This window comes from Equus asinus, chromosome 10, assembly GCF_041296235.1.
Source record: "Equus asinus isolate D_3611 breed Donkey chromosome 10, EquAss-T2T_v2, whole genome shotgun sequence".
Taxonomy (NCBI): domain Eukaryota; kingdom Metazoa; phylum Chordata; class Mammalia; order Perissodactyla; family Equidae; genus Equus; species Equus asinus.
In genome coordinates, this window is record NC_091799.1 from 32,997,250 (window position 1) to 33,017,207 (window position 19,958).

The 19,958-nt window shown below is 42.8% G+C and overlaps 1 protein-coding gene across 5 annotated transcripts in view; it reads left to right on the forward strand.

The window, feature by feature from the left end:
• The first annotated feature begins 569 nt into the window (after nt 1–569).
• ECPAS (Ecm29 proteasome adaptor and scaffold) overlaps nt 570–19,958 on the forward strand; it is a 95,481-nt gene continuing 76,092 nt past the window's right edge. Inside the window, exons 1-2 of one of the 5 annotated variants that reach the window (XM_070519004.1) lie at nt 757–896; nt 8,892–8,995. In XM_070519004.1, the coding sequence (XP_070375105.1) occupies nt 8,974–8,995 (22 nt within the window). In that variant the 5' untranslated portion in view covers nt 757–896; nt 8,892–8,973. Of the gene's footprint in view, nt 897–1,173; nt 1,532–8,402; nt 8,431–8,891; nt 8,996–19,958 lie in introns of those variants that run through there. The other 4 variants (XM_070519003.1, XM_070519005.1, XM_070519008.1 and 1 more) reach the window with 4 other exon arrangements.

Consider the following 19,958-nt stretch of genomic DNA (forward strand, 5'->3'; position numbering starts at 1 on the left):
ACATCTGGAATGACACGATATATTCATTTTTCAAGACATTAACTAGGGCTTTACAGATTTCCGCTTTTAGGAATAAACGCAATGTCAATCCATTTAGGATCCTGATTTCTTCCTCCTATACCAAAAAAAAAAAAAAGTATCTGATCTTGTACCTAATTTGTTATGACAGTACCATCACTTAGTGTACAGCAATTATGCAACCCTTCCATTTGAATTCCATTTTGCAAGAGTTTTTCACGTCCATGACCTCATGGACAAACTTAAGGCATAAAGTTAAAATTGGCATATTGAAAATAAATCGCTGGGTTACCAAAAAGAGTGTAGATATTAGAATAAAAATATTAAAAAAATAGCTTATAGAAGCATATATACTTGAATTTGAACTCTAGAAACCTTGGTTCATTTAACTTTCCGTGGGCTTACTGATTTTCCTGCACTCGGTAACGCTAGTTTCCAAGAGCTTCAGAAATCTACACTCGATCACCGCCTTTAAGCAAAGGCACCCGGGGGTCCCGGGCCGTTCGCGGCGCCGGGGCTCGCCCGGGACTGAGTCAGCGCCGGGGCCGAGAAGTTCGGCGGGCGGCGCAGGGCGGAGCTTCCTCCCGCCGACTCCGAACCCGGCTCCACTTCTCCGAGTCCACGTCTCTTCCTTTGGACAGGCGTGTTTCTTCAGGTCGGGACCAGCCAACGTGACAGCCACGGACCTTTGAAAAGGGAGCTTCGGCCCCGCCTCGACGGTCTCCCGCGGCCCGGGCAGCGCGGCCCGGCTCGGTCAAGCCCCTCACCGCCTGCGGCGCGCGGCTCCTCGGGGCCGAGCCCGCCGAACGCCTGGCTCCGGGGCGCCCACCTCGCGGCGCCCAGCGCAGCATCCCGCATGGAGACCGGCTCGGACTCAGGTCAGAGGCCCGCCCGCCCCGCGCCGGGGCCGCCGCAGGCTGCAGGCGGCGCCGGCGCGGCGGGGCTGCTAGGCCGGGCCGCCGGCGCAGGCCTCCGCGTGCCGGGTCGGCGCGGGGAGCGCTCGCGGGCCGGCTCCGGCGCGCGGGGCGGGCGGCGGCAGGTGGGCAGGACGAGCCGCGAGCGAGCGAGCGAGCGAGGGCGGGCGGGCGCGCGAGGGGCCCGGCGGGGGGGCCGCTGGGAGGATGGCTCAGCTCTTTCTAAATATAAAACCGGCGTGAGTTGGGGAGCGCGGCGCGGAGCCGCAGAGCCGCCGCGCGGGCCGGGCGCGCCGGGACTCGGTCGACAGGCGGCGGCGGCTCCGCAGAGGCGCGAGGCTGCAGGAGCGCCCGGGTCGCGAGCTCGCGGGGACGGCGAGAGCGACGCGTGCAGCGAGGAGGACGCGGGCGGCGGCGGGCGGGCCTCGTGGGCGCCGCGCGGCCCGTGCCGAGCGACCGGGGGCGGCTCACGGCCCCTGCCGCCCCGCGAGCGGCGAGCCCCCCGCGCCGCCGGTCCGCGCCCTCCCCCTCCGGCCCCTCCCTCCCTGCCCGGCGCAACATGGCTGCGGCCGCCGCCTCCGCCTCCCAGGACGAGCTGAGTAAGTGCCACTGCGAGCCTGCGGCCGCGAGCCGGAGCCGGCGCTGCGCGGGGCCGGGGGTGGCGGCCGGGGCCGGGCTGCAGGGCTGGGGCGCCGGGCCGGGTGGCCGGGGGGCCGGGCGGGCGGCGGCCGCGGCGCGCGGGGGGCTGGGGCGCTCGGGCCTGGCGGGCGGGCGGGGCGCTGGACGCCGCCGCCGGCGCTTGTAGGCCTCAGGTTTGCACCGTCACGTTGCGAAATTGAAACCGGAGCCCCGGGCGGAGCCACCTCTACCCACGATCCGCCCCGGCCCGGGAGTGGGGGCAGCTCAGCCCCCCGCCCCCGGCGCCCGATCGGCCGGAGCCCCAGGGTGGCGGGCTGTGTCCGCCCGTCCCGTCTGACCCCTCCGTGGCCTACGGCCCCAACTGCTGGGCGAGTTCTAGAAATGGAGCTTTCGGGGAGGAGGAGATGGTGCCTTTCTGTGACACTCTAGAGATCAGCAGAAAGGTCAAGAATAGGCGGTGACCCTCAGGTGGAGCAGGAAGGACGGGAGGGCAGAGAGGTCGCGGCGCTAGCCGCAGGAGAAGCTCCGGGGGACAGCGGTTTCAGAAAGGAGAGCTGGGGCACACGCGACCAGAAACGTTGCAGTTTTCCAGGGGACGACGATCCACGTTCGGGGAGAGCGGTGGTCACCCTGAATCCCAGGCCGCCCCGCCCGCCGCCCGGGTTCGCCTCGGTGCTTTGTGGGAAGTGTAGTCCCAGGGCGCCGCAGGCCCACGCTGGGAGCATAAAAATTGAGTTTTCCTAGGACTTAGATAATTTCTGATTGTGTTTGGGGTGGTTAGATGAAATGCTTTAGGTTTTCTTTTTTTGTGTGTGCTTTCTCCATGCTGCCCTTCACTTGATGACAAAAACAAGAAAGATGTTGTTTAGGGATGATGTGAGTTTTAAATGGAATGAAGCATGCGTGAGGTGTCGCAAGCTTTGTGAAGTTTCTGTTGTGACAGCCGCTTCTGAATTTCCATATGGAAGTAGTTATAAACATCATCATTTCTGTTTCTTTGGTGCTTGGCAGTTTGAAGCTACTTTTATATACATGATCTCACTTTTGCCCTCATAACAACCTTGTGAGGCAGCGAGGTAGGAATTATCTCTGTTTTAAAGAGAAGGCAGGTTCAGAGAAATTGAGTTCCTTGCTGCTTTGGCACAAAACTGGAGGAGCAGGAGTAATGTTTGCCATACACAGTTGGTGTGACCCTGGGCAGGATGGAGATTCTGGGCAGACAAGGTCTCATGGTGTGGTGAGAGATAGCCACGGAATTGGTTGGTTGTGTGTCAGTTCCAAGCTGGAGCCCCCACCAGGCCTTCTGGGGAGATCAGTTCCCTGCTGTTTTTCCTTCCATTTTTGTTATGGTGGTAAAATACACATAACATAAAATTTGCCGTCATAACCATTTTTAAAAATTTATTTTTTGATTGAGGTCATGTTGGTTTATGATATTGTGTAAATTTCAGGTGTATATCATTATATTTCCGCTTCTGTATGGACTGCATCCTGTTCACCACTGAAAGTCTAGTTCCTATTCATCACCATACGTATGTGCCCCATTTCACCTTTTGCCTTCCCACCAGCACCTTCCCCTCTGGTAACCCCCAGTCTGTTCTCCATATGTGTTTGTGTGTCTTCCACGTTTGCCATCTTAACTGTTTTAAATGTACAGTTTACTGGTATTAAATACCTTCATATTGTTCTGCAACCGTCACCACCATCTATCTCCAGACCTCTTTTCAGCTTGCAAAACTGAAACTCTGTACCCAGTAAACCCCATTTCCCTGTTCCCCCCTCCTTCCAGCCCCTGGCAACCACCAGTCTGCTTTCTGTCTCTATGATTTTGGCTATTCTAGGTGTCTCATGTAAGTGGAATCATAGAGGATTTGTCTTTTTGTGAGTGGCTTATTTCGCTTAGCATAATGTCCTTGCGGTTCATCCATGTTATGGGATGTGATGGGGTTTCTTCCTTTTTAAGGCTGAATAATATTCCGTTGTATGCATATTTCACATTTTCTCATCCATTCATCTGTCAGTGGACACTTGGGTTGCTTGTATGTTTTATCTGTTGAGAATAATGCTGCTACACACATGGGTGACCAAATATCTCTTTGAGACTGCTTCCAGTTCTTTTGGCTACCTACCCAGAAGTGGGATCATATGGTAATTCTATTTTTAATTTTTTGAGGAACCGCCATACTGTTTTCCACAGTGGCTGCACCATTTTATGTTCCCACTAACAGTACACAAGGGTTCCAATTTTTCCATGTCCTCGCCAACGCTTATTTTCTGTATTTTTGAAAGTAGCCATCTCAATGGATGTGAGGTGGTCTGACTTTTTAAATTGTTATACTGTGTGATAGCTAAGTTCTCATTGTACCCCTAAACATTTTAAATCTGATTTACCATTTGGAATGGGAACAAAACTAGAGGACGAGTTGGGTATCAGTCTAAAGTGGCGGACGTATTTGTATATATGCAGTGTGCTCCTGTGTATCAGGTACCTGTTAGGGTGCTGGTGGTAGTACTTCTGGTTAGGGGAATTTACTGGCTTTAGAAGCTACTGGAAAAGTTAAGAGCAAATAATTCTAATCCTTGCTTTTCCATTGTTTTGTTTGGTCATTTCATCAATCATCAACCACAGATACGTGTTAACTTGGTTTCTATATTTCTTCAGGAGAAATTAAATACTTGGCACACTTGCACATAGACTGGCTATGAAGTTTCACATAAACTACTTTTGGTTTCAGAATGGCTATAATGAAAGATGAGATGATTGGTAAAAAGGTGCTTTTTAAAATTCCGCCATAAAAAAAGGAGCTAAGTCTCTGAATACTTGTGGCCATTATTTCGGCTAGTAGGTAATAAAAGCAAACTACTAGATGCCAGCATTGTTTTCCCCCCCCCCTAATATTTTATTGTAAAAATCTTCAAACATACAGAAAAGTTGAAAGTGAGCACTCACATACCCGCTGCCTAGATACTATGTTTATTTTACTAGCTTTATCACCTATCTTTCAATCCACCTTTTAAAATCCTATTCTCGTTATTTTATTTTTTTTAATTTAAAAAAGGTTGCGGTAGAATATACATAAGATTTATCACCTGAACATTTTGTAAATGTACAGTTCCGTGGCATGAAGTACTCAATCCACCTTTTTTGGATGCATTTCAAAGTAAAAAATACACTTCCCCCTAAATATTTCAGCACCAGCATTGTTTTAAGTGCTTTATATATATTCTTTTATCATCAAAATAATCCTAAGAGGTAGGTAAAATTATTATCACTGTTTTATGGAATGGAAAACAGGCTTTTTAGGGCCCAAGGAACCACAGCCGGTAAGTGCCGGAGTTGGAACTGGATCCCAGGTGTCTCAGACCCCAGTGTGCAGTCATAACCAGCTTTTAGGCTGTGTTACCTCAGTGAGCCGTAGTCACAGCGTTCCCGCTGATGAAAAGATCGAGTCAGTTGCTTTGCTAACTTCTCAGCCAGAAGTTCCTTTAATCCAGCTATCTGACTGCCCTTGAACATTGCAATGGGGTACAAAAGCAGCAGCAGAGCCCACCAGTGGAGTTATAATACTGTTGAGAAGAAAGGAAGAGTACATGTAAATAGACGGGTAAGGACTGAAGTATATGATTATACGATCCAGATAATGCTAGTATCATCTGTGGTTCCCGGGTCTGTTATTTAGAGGTCTATAGCTGGTAACACTGTGTTTCTATAGATTTCAAATTAGCATTTTTTATCTTTTCATTTGAATTGATATGCTTCATAGATTTTAATTAAATCCATAGCTGTTTTCAATTGTATCTGTCACCACACTTTGCAGGAGCTCCTGAGAAGTAGATTTGACTGTTAGGTTTCTCTTTTCTTTTCTTTTCTTTTTTTTGGAGTAGTATTGACGCTTTCACGGGTCAGAGTTGCCAAAAGGTAAGCAGGATAATCTTGGGTTGGGATTTGTCAGAATTTATCCTTTCACGAGTATCATGTAATTGTCACTGTGAGTGAGGTGATTGTAATGGAATAATAGTAAAGCTGATGTTTATTGAAGGCTTACCATATGTTCTAATCACTTTGTACATGTTAACTGATGAATCCCTGCGACAACCCTGTGTGTTTGGTCCTGTTATTGTCTCGGTGTCTAGCTTCCCTCCCATTACGGAGTTAGGGATTGAACTCAGATTCTCTGATTGCGAAGTTTATGTTAATTCCACTCTACCCCTGTGTGACTCTCCGAAAGGGAAAATAGACAGTTTATAACAAGGTCAGCATGGCTTTTTCCCCTCGTGTCTTGCTTGCCTCCAGGCGGAATCTTCTGTCATGTATAAAATGTGGCAATATTCTGATGTTCTTTGAATAGAACATATTAGATTTTTGGGTTAGATGCCAAAATAGAGAACAGTTAGTTCTGACTGTTAAAAGCAGTTCTGAAATCTAGTTTGTAAATTACTTAACGTCATAGCCTGTAGTGCTTTCTTTATATTTAGGGTGATAGAACTGTTTGGAATGAAATGAAATTCAATGCAGGGCATGTGGGCTAGTTTTTCTTCTAATATTATCCTCTGCCAGTTCATGGAAAAGTTGACATTGTAGTTATATTTCAGCGGTGGAGAGGGAGATTTCTGACGGAGGGAAGGAAGCGTTTGAGACTTTTCACCTGGTCAGCTGTTTAGCGGTTTCATATTCTGGGCTTTATAATTATAAGGCATCCTTGGGATCTGATCTTCAGTGGGATAAAGACAACCCAGGAAGGCGTAACGGCCTGTAATCTTACAGCACGTGCTATTCAATTTGACCATTTGACATAGCCATGGGGATCTTCCATTGCAAAGGTTGACCAGATAATCAGCCTGTCACATGCGCTCTGAGAGAGACTCTGGTCAGTGCCAGGAATGCTCATGTCTCCTAGAGGGTGAGACGTGGGAAGCTCTGTGTGTAGCTGTGTCAGTGAAGGTGACTCTGTGGGCACACTGAAATAGCTCCCAGAGATGGTTGCTTTAATGACACCAGACATGCAGCTGAGCTGGTCTTTGTAGAAAGGCTAAATCAAGCCTGTGTCATGTAAATTTTTGTTACTTAAGCAAATAGGAAGGTTAAAATGGAAAATAACGATGATATTTCTATTTTTTATCAACTTCTGATTTTTCACTTCCACCCCATTCTGCTTTGAATTATGCTTTCAGTAAATTGTAATTTAATAAAGGCCAACGTTATTGAGAATAGTTGGCCCGGGGGCTTCGACCTTGTTCAGAAGACAGATGTTAAAATGGTAGGCGCTGCCGGTGTGCTCAGAGGGTCTGATCCAAGTTGCTGGTCTCTAGTTTCAGGCCTGGCCACTCTCTATCTTGATCCTTGCCGTCCTTGGTGGCTTGTTTTTCTCACACATTTTCCAATTCAATAAGCAGACTTTAAAAATTGAGTGACTAACTTATTTTCCTGTCCTCACAGCGCTTACAATTCAGAGTAGAGACAGATTTATGTATAAAGAGAGAGAACTGATATGAAGAATGATGTGAACAATGCTTAACAGTTCTTTGGAATCATTGAGGAACGAGATGAACATTCCAGGCTGAGGGCCCAGTGGCCTGAGCTAAGACATTGAGACCGGAAAATATTGAGTATTTTTGGAGAAAGTTTGAGTAAGTCTGATATGACGGAGCAGGGGTCCTAAGGCTACGTGAAGCCCTGGGAAAGGAGACAAAATCTGGGGTTTGAGACTTGGCCCTTTCTGCCTTTTACGATTTGGGATCTTGGGTAAATTACCTTACCTTTGTAAGTCTCAGTTTCTTTCTCATAAAGTTGGGATAATAAGAAATACTCATAGTGTTGTTAGGATTAATGTATGTGAAAATGTGCTGTATAAACAATTAAGCTCTATATAAATTATTATTATTATTTTTATTTGGGAGGGCAGTGGGAGACGAAGCTGGCAAGGTAGGTTGGGACCAGCTTGTGTAGGAATGCCAACACAGCTAGTTTAGACTTTGTTCTCTAGACAGTAGAGACCCATCAAAGGCTTTTAAGCAGGGGTGTAACATGAGTAGGTCTGTTTTATAAGGATAACAGGTGGCAGTGGAACATTGGTTGCAAGGACCCAGAGACGGAGAGTAGCAACGCTATTAGGAGGGTGTCAGAGTGGCCGAGTAAAAGTAATTTTAGGGTCTGAACTGGGACAGTGGATTTGGCAACGAGTTAATATAATCTAGAATCCCAAAACAGGAAAAAATTGTTGGCCAAGCAGCTGAGGGTTATTCAAGAGAGGGAGGAGTTAGAGACTATTCCGAGAACCTACCTGAGGGATTAGGGGGGCAGAGAGTGTAGCCTCTAGACAGATTTAGGGAGGTGGAACTGGAGAAAAGAGAGAATGGGTTTGTGTTCAACAAATAAATTATTTGTTGAGTGAATGAGTTGTATTATTGAGGCCCCCATGCTGAGTTGTTGTGGGAGGCTGTTTCGAATAGTGGCGCAAACCTCTGGTGTTGGAGCCAGTTTTGAGTCCTGGCTCTGCCACTTTTTAGTTAATAAATAGCCTTGAACAAGGGACCTAACTTCTGGGCCTTGGTGTTCTCATCTGTAAAATGGGGTAATAACAAAACCTGTTTTACAGGGTTGTTCTAAGAATGAGAAGAGCTATGTGTGTTAAGAACTTGGCATAGTGCTCAGCACGTGGCTTGCAGGTGTGTGGGAATTTTGGCTCTGAAGCTTGGGCGAGTGTGGGGTTGATGGTGGTGGAGTCACGCACGGACGGATCATCCAGAGGACAGCCATCTGGGGCTGTGTGTGCTTAGGGACGAGAAGAAGACAAAGAAGAACCAGGCAAGGGGCAGCAGGGGTGCTGAGACACTGCAGAGGTTCCCAGGGTTATGACTGGTAACCATTTACATTCTCAGTTGTAATGTGCTAATACCATGTGTGCCCACTCACTAATACTCTTCTTGTAAAACTGTCGTATAATTCAGACTCTTTCTTCCAATTTTAATGTAAGATTTTGTATGTTTATGATATATATGTATATGTACATATATGATAAAATATGTGTTGTATCGGTACTGGAGTTTTTTAGGTCTTCAGTGAATAATTACCAGCGTGTTTTTTATTCAATATTAGCATATTACTTCTACACAATAAATTTTATTTGTGGACATATTTCTTACTCTTTCTCCAATTTGGTAATCACTATAATTTTTTCCCCCTCATTCTGAATTTGCAAAGCAGGTTATCAAGTTAGGAGATCTTAGCATAGAAATAAAAAGTGCTTATTTTTTCCTTAAAATGGTAGCTGTGAGTATAAATCTTTTAATTGTTTTTTTTCCTGGTGTTCTAAATAATAGATTCTTTATACAATTGCATATGCACGAGTGGATGAACATACCATTGGTGATCCAGAGGATTTTTGTCAAGACTGGATAAACCATGTATCACATTGATTGTAGAGGTTAGTAGATTTAGTTCCTTAGGTTGTGTGCCTTTTTTGTAGTAGTATTTAAAAATGCATAGGATATCAAGCAGCAATTTCCTCCACCATCCTCATGGGTTTTTCTCCTTTTCTAGCTATCCTGAGGGAATCAGTGAAGTTCATGTTAATTTGTATCTGCCTGTAGCCTTTATTCTCTGTGATGATAAACATAAATTAAAAAAATTAGCAAGGGAGAGAAGGGTAAAACTTAAAGCTGTTACTTAGCATTGTGCTCAAGGAAGAGTGTGAGTATTAGTTTACGAGTAGCACTGTCTGCCACAACCACGCAAAATGACTTTACATGCTCCAGGAATGTCATCATGGAGTTGTTTTATTTATGAAAAGAGGTATCGAGAGAGGCATCATCATGGCAATAGGATATTCCTAATTCTGCCATTTTGATATCCACTGTGATGGAAAAGCCATTTAATTCTGCTTCATCCTGAGGCCTAACAAGAGTCTGGTGTCAGTTTCGCTCTTGGAAGATGTTGGATGGTCTTTTGATTGAAACTCTCTAAATTCAGATTGTAATTCTCTGGTATCATGAGCTCAATATCCAGTGAGTATCTGGGATTTCGTAGCTTCAATTTAAAGCGCATTTTGTTGCTATCTTCTAATTTAATTATTGGATCCCCCTTGCCCCAGTGCATTCTACTGTTTTTCACTTTGTATATTGCTGCTGATAGTGTCTGATGCCTTAATTCACTTAGGTGGAATTTTGACGGATGGAATGAATGGAATATTGTATAAACCAAATTCAACTTTAGAATAAATTTGGTTTATTTTTGCTGTTTCACATATCTTCATTCCGTCTTAGAGAAATGGAAAATTGGGAGGTTGGAGGAACTATTTAAAAGAGAAATGAGGACATTGTTTATTCCCTCCTAGATTCTTTCTGTCTTAGAGCTTTCGGGGCTGTGATACATGTGTTAATGTCATTACGATATACTGAAGGCAAGCAGGTCAAACCACAAATGCTGGCATTTAAATAGTGACTTAAATAAAGAACATTCTAGAGTTTACATCTCCAAGTGAGCAGTATCTAAGTAATTGGCTACTTTGGGTAGATCTTACTTACTGTCATCCATTTGACTTTGAAGCAGTCTGAACTCTTGCGTAGTATATGTTACCTCCTCTAAACTAGCTGTCATAAACTGAACTAGTCTTTCTGCTCATCACTTCCCTAACGCTGATTTCTAATTGGGTGTCTGCCAGCTGCTATCTCTGTGTGAAAGGGCCTCTTTGGGAGGTGGAAGTGTTTGTGGCCCTCAGTGCATCTGGAGTCTGGCACTTACCCGTTAAATCTAGGGTACAGATGAGGGCTGCCCTCTCCTCACTGGGCCCATCCCTGCCAAGCGAACCCTATGGCTTCTTCCCTCCCTCCGTCTGTGGATGTATGTGTTGAGGGGGAAATAGGAGGTGTGCATGTGACCGGGGAGGGGTAGCCTTGTGGTGGGCTGTGGTGGGTTGGTAGGGGGATTAAAGCAGCCTGACATCCTATGCAGATGGCCAGGACTTCTCAAGTGGCAGGAGGAGAAAGACTGCCCTTCCCTGCTCAGAGTCTAGTCTCTAGTGCGTCCTAATGCAGGGGTTTCCATACTGGAGTGTCTGCGTGGGCCCTGGGAGTGTGACTGGTGGGCTAGGGGCTGGGAAGATGGCCTGTCTGATTCCCTCGTTCTGGGGGCAGGTGTCCCAGCAGGGACTGTGTCGGCAGCAACCTCCTGCTCAGGAGCTCATTGCCTGCCAAGGTTCTTATCTTTTGCCCCCTTGGGCTGCCCTGGCACATCTCCTGGCTTACTCGTGGGTCCAGGCACTCTAGGGAGGCTGGACTCTTTGGTCTCTATTCTGAATTCCTGAGGAAGGGATGAATTGAGTCAGGGACCCATCCTGACGCATTGGCGGTGGCCAGGATACAAAGTCACGTTGTACATAGTTGTCTAGTTCAGTTTAGTCTCATTTCCACCCACTCTCTCTGCTTCCGCCGTGCTATAATTCAGCATACTCGAAGGAGCAGTGGATTTGGAGTAGCATCGCCTGGAGTTTGAATCCTAGCCCTGACACCAGCTAGCTACCTTTGTGATCTTGGTCAACGTTCTTAATGAATTCAGGCCTCTGTTTCCTCATCTGTAAGTTGGAGCTGATGTTACCAACTTGAATAAGTAGTACTTTAGAGGGAGGTACTCTGTTCTCGTGCGTACTTGGAGAGTACAGACCTCTCTAGGTTCAACTTATGATTCTGTGTCTCGTTAGCTTGGTGACCTTTGGCAAGGCAGTCAGATCCTGAGCCCTAGTTTTTCATCTATAATGCAGACAGTAGCTGCTCACCTCACAGCGTTTTTCTGAGGCTCAAAAGGCCGTGTGAAACTGCCTTGTGACAATAACGTGTTTACATATGTGTGAATCAGAAGAAAGGAAATACCATTAGGGAGAATATTTCCTTGTGAAATTATTCTATTATAATCTAGTGTATTTCTGTGGTAACTTGACAGATCTTTCTCAAAATATCCTGTAGCTGTAGACTATTAATTGATTTAAGATTCTATGGCTAGTGGTCTAGGTATTTTCGGCTTTCCCTTTCAAGCTCATCTTCCACCTAAGGCCTCTAATCTGATTTATAATTTAAAATTTACTTTCACATTCAGGAAAAAAAACGATCCTTGTGGAACATTTAAGCAACCTTAAAAATATCCGAAATGTGTCGCCCTGAAATAACCATTTTCTCTTTTTAATTCACACGAGTAATTCATGCTGGTGAAGTAAATTAGTAATGACATAGAGTTAAACAAACAAGTTGAAGAATCTTCTGGAATTCTACCACACGGGGATAATCACTACCTTAAATATAGTCCTTTCCCTATTCTTTTTGACAGTGTGTGCTTTTCTTGTCTACTTTCTAAGGAATGTTTTGATGTTCAAGTTGTCAGGAAAAGATGATACAGCTTAAGGAAACCGAATTATTGCTTTTTCTTTTTTTTACATGTTTTTTCCATAAGTGATGATGTGAATGAAAAACCAGTAATTGCCTTTTCTAATCCTGTGAGAAGATAGCCTTTCTTCCTTAACTCGGAATTTAAAGTTGTGTTTTTGAAGAGACTGGAAGAATGGGTGGTTTATGTGGACAGTTTTGTTTCTCAGGAATAACTACACGTTTTCCGAAATATCAGTGCCTGAAGGTGGATTACACTGAAGTGAAGCCCTTAAACCTTTACTGGTTATTTCTTCTTTGGGGGATAGAAGGAAGAGAGGTCCCTTCTTTCTCTTTAGATAGAGAAACTAAAGAAGGTAAATAATATGAATTAGAGCGTTATTTAATGGAATGTTAATGAATGTATTTATTTTTAGTAAATCTTTTTCCTACATGAGTGTAACAGTTGACATAAGCTAACCTGGAAATTGTTTTTTGTTTTAGGATTTAAGAATCTCAGTGTTTTTGATATGTTTCCTTTGAGACTAAATTTTTTTTTTAAGACTATTTTTTTAGAGCAGTTTTAGGTTTACAATAAAATTGAGAGGAAGACACAGAGATTTCCTGTATCCCTACTACCTGCACAGTTGCAAAGCCTCCCCATTATCAACATCACTCACCAGAATGATAGGTTTTTTACTAAGGATAAACTTCTATCGACACATCGTAATCACCCAAAGTCCAGAGTTTATATTATGGTTCACTCTTGGTGTTGGATATTCTGTGGGTTTGGACAAATGTATAATGACATATATCCATCATTATAATATTATATGGAGTATTTTTGCTGCCCCAAAAATCCTCTGTGTTCCTTCTAGTCATCCCTCCTTCTCCCTTCCCTCAACCACGAGTCTTTTTTATTGTCTCCATAATTTTCCCTTTTCCGGAATGTCATATAGTAGTTGGAATCGTATAGTATGTAGCCTTTTCAGATTGACTTCTTTCGCTTAATAATATGCATTTAAGCTTCCTCTATGTCTTTTCATGGCTTGATAATTCATTTCTTCTTAGCACTGAGTTATACCCATTGTCTGTCTGTACCAGTTTATTTATCCATTCACCTACTGAAGGACATCTTGCTTGCTTCCAGGTTTTGACAATTAAGTAAAGCTGTTGTAAACATCCGTGTTCAGGTGTTTGTGTGGACATAAAATTTCAACTCCTTTGGGTAAATAACAAGGAGTGCAATTGCTGGGTCCTGTGGTAAGGGTGTGTTTAGTTTTGTAAGAAACCACCAAACTCTCTTCCAAAGTGTCTGTATCGTTTTGTCTTCCTGCCAGTAAATGTTCTTATTTTTGTTCTTCCGTAGTCTTTCAGGTTCCTTTCAAGCTTTAAAATTCTGTGATTTGAATTTCTTTCCTTATCCTTGAAACGTGGCTTCTTCTAAAAAATTTGCTCTATATATTATTTTTCTAAGAAAAGAAATGTATTTTTACTGAAGAACATTTGAAAATGACATGAAAATATAAAGAAGAAAAATTACTGATATATTTTCTTCTCTTTTATATAGTTTTGTCATAAAACAAAATTATTGTGGTATATATATTCTTTTAAAAATATTGAAATATTTCAAGTATGAAGAAAAGTGGAGAGAGTAATCTTAGGAACATTCATGGATATCCCACCCGTCTTTGTCAAATCTTCACATTTTTTGCTGTTAGCTTCTGGTCTTTTATCTTTTGAAGAAATAAACATTACAGATACAATTCAAGGTCCCTGTTACCCTTACAAGTTTTCCTTTCCTTCTCTTTTTTCTCTCCTCTCCCCTTCCCTTTTTCTCCTCTCTTTTCGCCTTGCCCAGAGGTTGTTATTCCTGTGATGTATACATACGAAATCCACTTGCATATATTGTGTTCAAAAATTACTTTACCGCGGCGAAAGCATACTGTGCATATCCTTCTGCAGCTTGCTTGCTTTGATGGATCTTAGTTTTTTAGGTACTGTCATGTTGGTCCACATGACATGGAACTCTTATTTTCACTGTTGTATGACCTGCCACCATTTCTTTCTCCATTCTCCTGTTGACTGACATTTAGATTGTTTCCAGTTTTTTTCCTTTTACTCACCCTGTAGCTGTGAACAGTTTCTTACAGGTGTCCTTGTGCCTGGGAGAGTTTTTCTTCAGGACCGTGATACACAAAGTCTGGGTCTGAGGCCCAGGAAATTATTTCTTGCAAATAAGGAACTTGTGCAGAATGTAAATCAGCTACCATTGTTAGTTTATGTAACATTTCTTATCCTGGTAAGACCTTCTCCGTGAAGGAAGACGTGTTCCTGTCTCTGCTGACTGGTGACAGTTTGCAGCTGGGCCACTTTGCATAGCCCTGCTCTAGGGTGTGTACTGCTGGAGTAGAGTTCCCACGTCAAAGGGTATGTGCCTCTCCAGCTGTGCTGGAGATGACTCAACTGGAGATCCGTTCTTCGTAGATTCTTTCAGTGTACACTGTACAGCACTCACTCGATTCCCTCTTGGTTTGTTTCCAGTCTTTGCCAGCATTTGGTACCGTTAGATTTGAAAAGTTTTTCTAATGTGAAGGGTACGAAATTGTATCTCCTTGTGTTGGTTTTGCATCTTCCTGATCAGTGTGATTGAACCTCTTTTTATGTGTTGTTTAGTATATGGGTCTCATCTCTGAATTGCCTGCTTATATTTTTTAAAAATTTGGATTAATTTGCTTTTTCTTGATTTGCAGGAATTTTTAAAGTATTCTGTATTCAATTCCTTTTCATTTAAAACCTTGTAGGGCCAACCCTGGTGGTCTAATGGTTAGGGTCCACACGCTCTGCTTTGGTGGCCTGGTTCGGTTCTTGGGCGCAGACCTGCACTACTGTCAGTGGCTATGCTGCGGTGGCGGCTCCCTTACAAAAAGGGGAAGATTGGCACAGATGTTAGCTCAGGGCGAATCTTCTTCAGCAAAAAAAAGTCAAAAAAAAAAACCCCAACAAAATAAAAAAACCCAAAAAACAAAAAAAGTAGCTATTTATAGCTTATCTTTTTACTTTATGGTGTGTTTTATATTTTAAAAGCTTAACCTTTTATTGGTCTTTTATGCTTTGTGCTTCAGTTTCAATTTCTCTTGTCAGTTTTCTTTCGAAAGCTTTAAAATCTTGCTTTTTTACACTTATGTCATTAATCTACCTGTAAGTAATTTTTAGCTATTTTTTTCCTACATGGGTAAACAGATTTTTTCCAGTTCTCATTGACTATTCTATTTTCTTCTCTCCTTACTTCTTCTGATCCTGTACTCAAGTTTTCTTCCTATTTTTGTCTGTTGCCTATCATTCCCTTTTGTGGACTCTCCTTTTTCTATCCTTAAATGCTGTTGTCTTGAGCACTCGGTCTCAGGCCTGTTAACTTTTTTCAATGTGAGTTACCATATACATGTGTGGTAAACCTGGACAGCATCCTTGCCTCCTCCTCCTTCACTCTTTATATCCACAGCCACCAAGCTCTGGTGCATGGTAGGATTTCAATAAGTACTTGAATGATGCCTGAATGCATGAATGATCTAGATTGGGGAGTTAATGCTTCACAGTGAAAGTTGGAGGGTGCTGGGTTTGAAGGAGGAGAGACTTTAGATGAGCAGGGAGAAGGAGGAAGGGTGAATTGCAATTTGACACATTCGGTGTTGGCTTATTATTCATAGTAGTGAGCTTTCTCTAGTGTTATTTTCTGACCTTTGAATTTGTACGTTTTCCCGTTGTGATAAATACCACCTGAAAAAAAACCAAACCACCTCAATGGGACAGATTTTTATGCCCTTTTGGCAGTTCTCTCAAACAAGGATCCCTGTGTAAGGTGTAGTTTGTATGGCATTCTGCCCATAGAAAGTGGGGTCATTGTTGTAGATGATTGCATGGTGTAGGCAAGGATTTTTAGACTGAAGGTCAGAAGACCCCATTGTAGTTCATGAACTGCTGCTCATTACCTCTCTGACCTTAGGGGAGTCCTTGAAACTCACTGTGCTTTTTTTTTTTTTAAAGATTGGCACCTGAGCTAACATCTGTTGCCAATCTTCCTCTTTTTTTTTTTCTTCTTCTCTCCAAAGCCCCGCAATACGTAGTTGTATATTCTAGTTTTAGGTCCCTCGGGTTGTGCTGTGTGGACGCTGCCTCAGCATGGCCTGATGAGCGGTGCCATGTCCTCACCCAGGATTGGAACTGGTGAAACTCAGGGCCGCCGAAGTGGAGCCACGAACTCAACCACTCGGCCATGGGGCTGCCCCTCACTGTGCTTTTCATGTTAAGCAGTCTTTCAGTGTTCTGCACTTCTGAGTCTAGTAGAAATCTTTCTTTGTACAGGTTTCAAAGTAAAATTTTTTTCCTGACTTGGGCAATAGATACATGGGTGTTTATAATTCATTAAACTGCACACATGTTTTGTACATTTTTCTATATGTTTTATTTCACAATGAAAAAGATTTTAAAAAACCCACAAAAGACTAGGTTTTTGTTTACATCCCTCCACGTGCCAAAAAAATTCCACCCAGATTAAAAACTTGAATGCAGAAAGCAAAATCATAAGAACGAGAAGAAAACATAGATAAATGTATGTGTCGGGGGTCTCCAAGACCCCTGACTGCAGGACTCAGCGTGTGTTTGTGCTCCTCATGGTGAGGATTTGTTACAGCAAAAGGAGACAAAGCAAAATCAGCAGAAGAAAAAGGCACATGGGGCAAAGCCTGTCAGAAACCAGGTGCAAGCTTCCAAGAGTCCTCTCCCATTGGGGTCACACAGGACATGCTTGATTTCTCTAGCAGTGAGTTGTGCCAACATGTGTGGAACGTTGTCTACTGGGGATGCTCACTAGAGACTCAGTGCTGAAGGTTTTTATTTGGTGCTGGTCATGTTGGCACCTTCTGCCTAGCACATGCCAAAATTCCAGACTCCCAGAGGGAAGCAGGCATTCGGCATAAACTATTCTGTTTCTACAAACAGTTTAGGCACAGCGAGCCCCTCTTATCAGATCTGCAAATGGTGGGAACCCTCCTGAAGTCCTAGTTTCCCTAGGCCAGCCTTGGCAAGCTGGCATTTCTAAGCATAGCAGTCTCAGGCCTGTTATGTCAACTCTTTTCTGCACAATATAATATTTTTTATCATCTTGGAGTAAAAAAAGGCATTTGTAAGCATGACTAGGAACTCAGAGGCCATAAAAGGAAAGGCTAATAAATTTGTATTAAAAAAACCATATATGAAAAGAAAGTGCTAGAGAGTCACAAGGCATACTAGGACAAAGTATTTGCCACAAATGGGAGAAAGAGGGAGATTTTTTCCAAGATATAAAAGCTTTTACAAGTCAGCTCTTCAAGGAATAATGAGTAATTTGCTGAAGAAGATATTTGAAATGACCAATAAATATTTGAAAAGAGACTTTACCTCAGTAATAAAATAGATATAAAGTAAAACAACCATGTGATCTTTTTTCATCTATCATATTCAGCCAAGATTGATTACTTATTATTTTCGTAAGATTGATTACTCAGTGTAGGAGTGGGTGCAGGGAAATTGGTACTTACATCTACTGCTGGTGGTATAAATTAGCACAGCGCTTTTGAAGAGAGTTTTCCCAAAATCTGTTAAGCTTGATGACACTCCTACCCTTTGACTCAGCAGTTCCATTTCTAGAGTTTTAGCTTACAGAGACCCCCACGAGCCCACAGATACACATGGATAAGGGTGTTCTTTGGTGTCTTGTTTGTCATACTATAAAACTGGTCATAACACAGATAGAGGTTAGTTAAATAAATTGTACTACTTCTGTAGACAAAGTTGCCATGTAGCCATTATCAATAATTAGATCTTTATGTAGTGCAATGGAAAGATATTGAAGATTTTATACATATACAAATGTTTTTAGTGGAATTCATTTGGTATTTTAAACCTGATCTGAATGGATATGAAGTTCTTTATTAATCTTTCGTTATCCCATGTAGTGTGAATGTGCCTATGTTTTGTTACAGAAGTATGAATGTGTTTGATTACAGGTACTGCCCTAGCACCCACCGCGTGGATAGGCTTCTTTGAAATACGCGGTCTATACACTATATCATCATTCTACAATCTGAAACATTCTGAGACGTACATTGCTCCAAGGGTTTCAGATAAAGGATTTGTGTTAATTAAAAGGAAAAAAAAGGCAAACTGTAAAAGAGTATGTGTCATATTCCAGTTTCTAGGTTAAAATAACGTTAGTGTATGAGTAGGAAAAAATAATAGTTCAGAATATGTTCCCCACATTTAATAGTGATTATCTGAGGGTATGGCACTGTCTTTAATTTTCTTGTAAGTGAAATTAATTCGATATGAGTTTGAGTAAGATAAGTAACATTGACATTGTGGAGAGAATGGAACTTGCTCCTGACTCTCAAGTAATGTTTGTCATATCTCAGATACTTTTGTAATGACCCAGAGGATCTCAGTTCCTACAACTAAAAACTGAGTCTTTGTGAAAGGTGAACTTGAATTTTAGATTTTTTGGGTTTACAGAACTTTTGGTTACATCGCTTCTTGTTTCTGAATAGACACTGAATAGACACTTTTGGATGGTCACTTTCATGTGGCTGTGTTTTCAGGGTTGAGGGTAAGGGCACAGGGTTTAAATTCTTTCCATGCTCTAAAAACAGGATTCAGGGACTATGCTAGCTGCTAAATCTTTGCTCGTTATTTTGCTAACTTTGACAGGTGGAAAAGTTTAGTAGTTGATTATCTCTGCGCTTATTTACATTTCTTTTCATAAAGTTTCATAAAGATTATCTTTTATTTAAAGCATAGGTGTGTTTCTAAAGATGACCTAGCAGTGTGAGTTGATCCTCCTTGAAGGGGTAGATGACTTTAACTCTTCTCAGGTGTACTCAGCCTGTTTTAGAAAGACCCCCACATGATGTTTGGTGTCCTTTCTTTCATTCACACATTCCCATCATAATTTTATTGTGTTTAGAACGTTACATTTTCCTTTCTAGTGAGGGAGAGTAGAAAGTATTAGGCGCTGTACTGAGGATACATAGGAAGCACCCAAATGATTGTATGAAAAATGAAAAGGACCAGATATCACTTAGTTTTGTAAGCCTTTGGCACATTCCCAGGGTCATTTTGTCTAGAAGAATTTAACTTTCTGCCTTCTTCCACGGAACAGTCCTCCTACAGTTTCTGTAGCTAAAATCTGTAGGCAGTTTCCATTGCCTGAGATCTAGAAGGCACTAAGGCAGACCCTGTCCTTGCCCGTAACTTCTATAAATACTGTGGATTGAATTCACTGTTCCTAAGAAGTTCTTTCACAGCAGCATTCAGCAGTTACCAAATAGGATCCTTTGTTCTGATAATCTCACAGAGTCAGCCTGCCTGCCTTTCTTCCCTTCCTTCCTCCTTTTCCTCCTTTATTAATTAATTTTGAAAGCTAAACTTGAGACTTTATTTGGATTTCATCAGTTTTTTCCATTAATGTCCTATTTCTGTTGAGGATCCAACCCAGAGCGTCACACTGCATTTGGTTGTCACATTTCCCCAGGCTCCTCTGGTCTGTGACAGTTTCTCAGGCTTTGTTTTTCATGATCTTGAAAGTCTTGAGCAGTACTGGCCAGGAATCCTGTAGAATGTCTCCCAATTTGTTTTTTTCTGTTGTGTTACTCGTGGTTAGACGGGGTTATGGGTTTTTTTTGGAAAGAATACCACAGAGGTGAATGCCTTTCTTGTCACGTCATATCAGGGATCATGATATCCACATGACATCACTGATCACGTTAACTTTCATCACTTGGATAGTATTTCTCAGGTTTCTCCACTGTGAAGGTAACATTTTCCTCTTTCCCTCTTCTGTTCTCTGGAAACAAGTCACTAAATCTGGTCTACCCTGTGGGTAGTGTTAGAAGCAGGAATTAACTGTACTTCCTGTAGGGGGAAGTATCTACATGTATGGGGGTTCTTCTGTAAGAAAGACTTGTGTCTTTGCCCAGTGTGTCTGATCATTCAGTCCTTTATGTC